The sequence below is a fragment of the Zalophus californianus genome, chromosome 9 (assembly GCF_009762305.2).
Source record: "Zalophus californianus isolate mZalCal1 chromosome 9, mZalCal1.pri.v2, whole genome shotgun sequence".
Taxonomy (NCBI): domain Eukaryota; kingdom Metazoa; phylum Chordata; class Mammalia; order Carnivora; family Otariidae; genus Zalophus; species Zalophus californianus.
This window is the reverse complement of record NC_045603.1, coordinates 93807446-93809944: the sequence shown is the minus strand read 5'-3', so window position 1 is coordinate 93809944 and position 2499 is coordinate 93807446. Positions and strand designations below refer to the sequence as shown.

At 42.8% G+C, this 2499-nt stretch overlaps 1 protein-coding gene across 1 annotated transcript; it reads left to right on the top strand.

The window, feature by feature from the left end:
• The first annotated feature begins 881 nt into the window (after window positions 1-881).
• On the top strand, window positions 882-1868 carry LOC113922180 (40S ribosomal protein SA-like). Its single transcript, XM_027594096.2, has one exon. It carries the CDS (start codon window positions 923-925, stop codon window positions 1808-1810), a length of 888 nt encoding a protein of 295 aa, XP_027449897.1. The 5' UTR covers window positions 882-922; the 3' UTR covers window positions 1811-1868.
• The last annotated feature ends 631 nt before the right edge of the window (window positions 1869-2499 follow it).

Genomic DNA, 2499 nt, shown 5'->3' with positions numbered 1-2499 from the left:
AACACTTTTGCACAGCAAAGGAAACAGTCAACAAAACCAAAAGACAACCAACAGAATGGGAGAAGATACTTGCAAATGACATATCAGATAAAGGGCTAGTATCCAAAATCTATAAAGAACTTACCAAACTCAACACCCAATGAAAAAATAATCCAATCAAGAAATGGGCATAAGACATTAACAGACATTTCTGCAAAAAAGACATCCAAATGGCCAACAGACACATGAAAAAGTGTTCAACATCACTCGGCAACAGGGAAATACAAATCAAAACCACAATGAGGTACCACCTCACACCAGTCAGAATGGCCAAAATTAACAAGTCAGGAAACGACAGATGTTGGCAGGGATGTGGAGAAAGGGGAACCTTCCTACACAGTTAGTGGGAATGCAAGGTGGTGCAGCCATTCTGGAAAACAGTATGGAGGTTCCTCAAAAAGTTGAAAATAAAGCTACCCTATGACCCAGCAATTGCACTACTGGGTATTTACCCCAAAGATACAAATGTAGTGATCCGAAGGGGCATGTGCACCCCAATGTTTATAGCAGCAATGTCCACAATAGCCAAACTATGGAAAGAGCCTAGATATCCACCAACAGGTGAATGGATAAAGAAGATGTGGTATATATATATATATACAATGGAATATTATGCAGCCATCGAAAAATGAAATCTTGCCATTTGCAATGACATGGATGGAACTAGAGGGATTATGCTAAGTGAAATAAGTCAATCAGAGAAAGACAATTATCGTATGATCTCACTGATATGAGGAATTTGAGAAACAAGACAGAGAATCATAGGGGAAGCGAGGGAAAAATGAAACAAGATGAAACCAGAGAGCTTTTCCGAGCTACCCGGGGAAGGGTCCATACGGTGTTGTTTTGTGTTCCCGTCGTAACTTAAAGGGAAACTTTCACAATGTCCGAAGCCCTTGATGTCCTGCAAATGAAGGAGGAGGATGTCCTCAAATTCCTTGCAGCAGGAACCCATTTAGGTGGCACCAACCTTGACTTTCAAATCGAACAGTACATCTACAAAAGGAAAAGTTATGGTATCTACATCATAAATCTGAAGAGAACCTGGGAGAAGCTTCTGCTGGCAGCTCGTGCCATTGTTGCCATTGAAAACCCAGCTGATGTCAGTGTCATATCGTCCAGGAATACTGGCCAGCGAGCTGTGCTGAAATTTGCTGCTGCTACCGGAGCCACTCCTATTGCAGGCCGCTTCACTCCTAGAACCTTCACTAACCAGATCCAGGCAGCCTTCCGGGAGCCAAGACTTCTGGTGGTTACTGATCCCAGGGCTGACCACCAGCCTCTTACAGAGGCGTCCTATGTTAACCTGCCTACCATTGCTCTGTATAACACAGACTCTCCTCTGTGCTATGTGGACATTGCCATCCCTTGCAACAACAAGGGAGCTCACTCAGTGGGTCTGATGTGGTGGATGCTGGCCAGGGAAGTTCTGTGCATGCATGGCACCATTTCCCAAGAACACCCATGGGAGGTCATGCCTGATCTCTACTTCTACAGAGATCCTGAAGAGATTGAAAAGGAAGAGCAGGCCGCTGCTGAAAAGGCTGTGACCAAGGAGGAATTTCAGGGTGAATGGACAGCTCTAGCTCCTGAGTTCACTGCTACTCAGCCTGAAGTCACAGACTGGTCTGAAGGCACGCAGGTGCCCTCAGTGCCTTTTCAGCAGTTCCCTACTGAAGACTGGAGTGCCCAGCCGGCCACTGAAGACTGGTCTGCAGCTCCCACTGCTCAGGCCACTGAATGGGTAGGAACAACCACTGAGTGGTCTTAAGCTGGTCTTCCACAAAGGCAAACAAAATGGAAATAGAAATGGAAAAGGTTGACGGAAAATAAAGTTTGTAAAAAAAAAAAAAAAAAGATGAAACCAGAGAAAGAGACAAACCATAGGAGACTCTAATCTCAGGAAACAAACTGTGGTTTGCTGGAGTGGTGGGGGATGGGAGGGATGGGGTGACTGGGTGATGGACATTGGGGAGGGTATGTGCTATGGTGAGTGCTGTGAATTGTGTAAGACTGATGAATCACAGACCTGTACCCCTGAAACAAATAATACATTATATGTTAATAAAAGGGGAAAAAAAAGAACGTTTGTTACCAGTAGAACTATCCTAAAAGAATGTTGGAAGGAAGTTCTCTAAACAGAAAAGAAATAAGAGAAGGAACTTTGGAACACCATGAAGCAAGGAAGAGAGTACACAGTATGCAAAAATATGGATAAATACAATAGGCTTTCCTTCTCCTTTTGAGTTTTCAAAATTATGTTTGATGGTTGAAGCAAAATTTATACCACTGATGTAGTTCTTAATGTGTGTAGAGGAAATATTTAAGACTATTATAAAAAAAAAAGAAAGGAAAGAGATGTGAAGAGAGGAAAGGTTTCTATACTTCATTCAAACTGGTAAAATGATACCAGTTGACTATGATGTTATGTATATAAAGTATAATACCTAGAGCAACCAC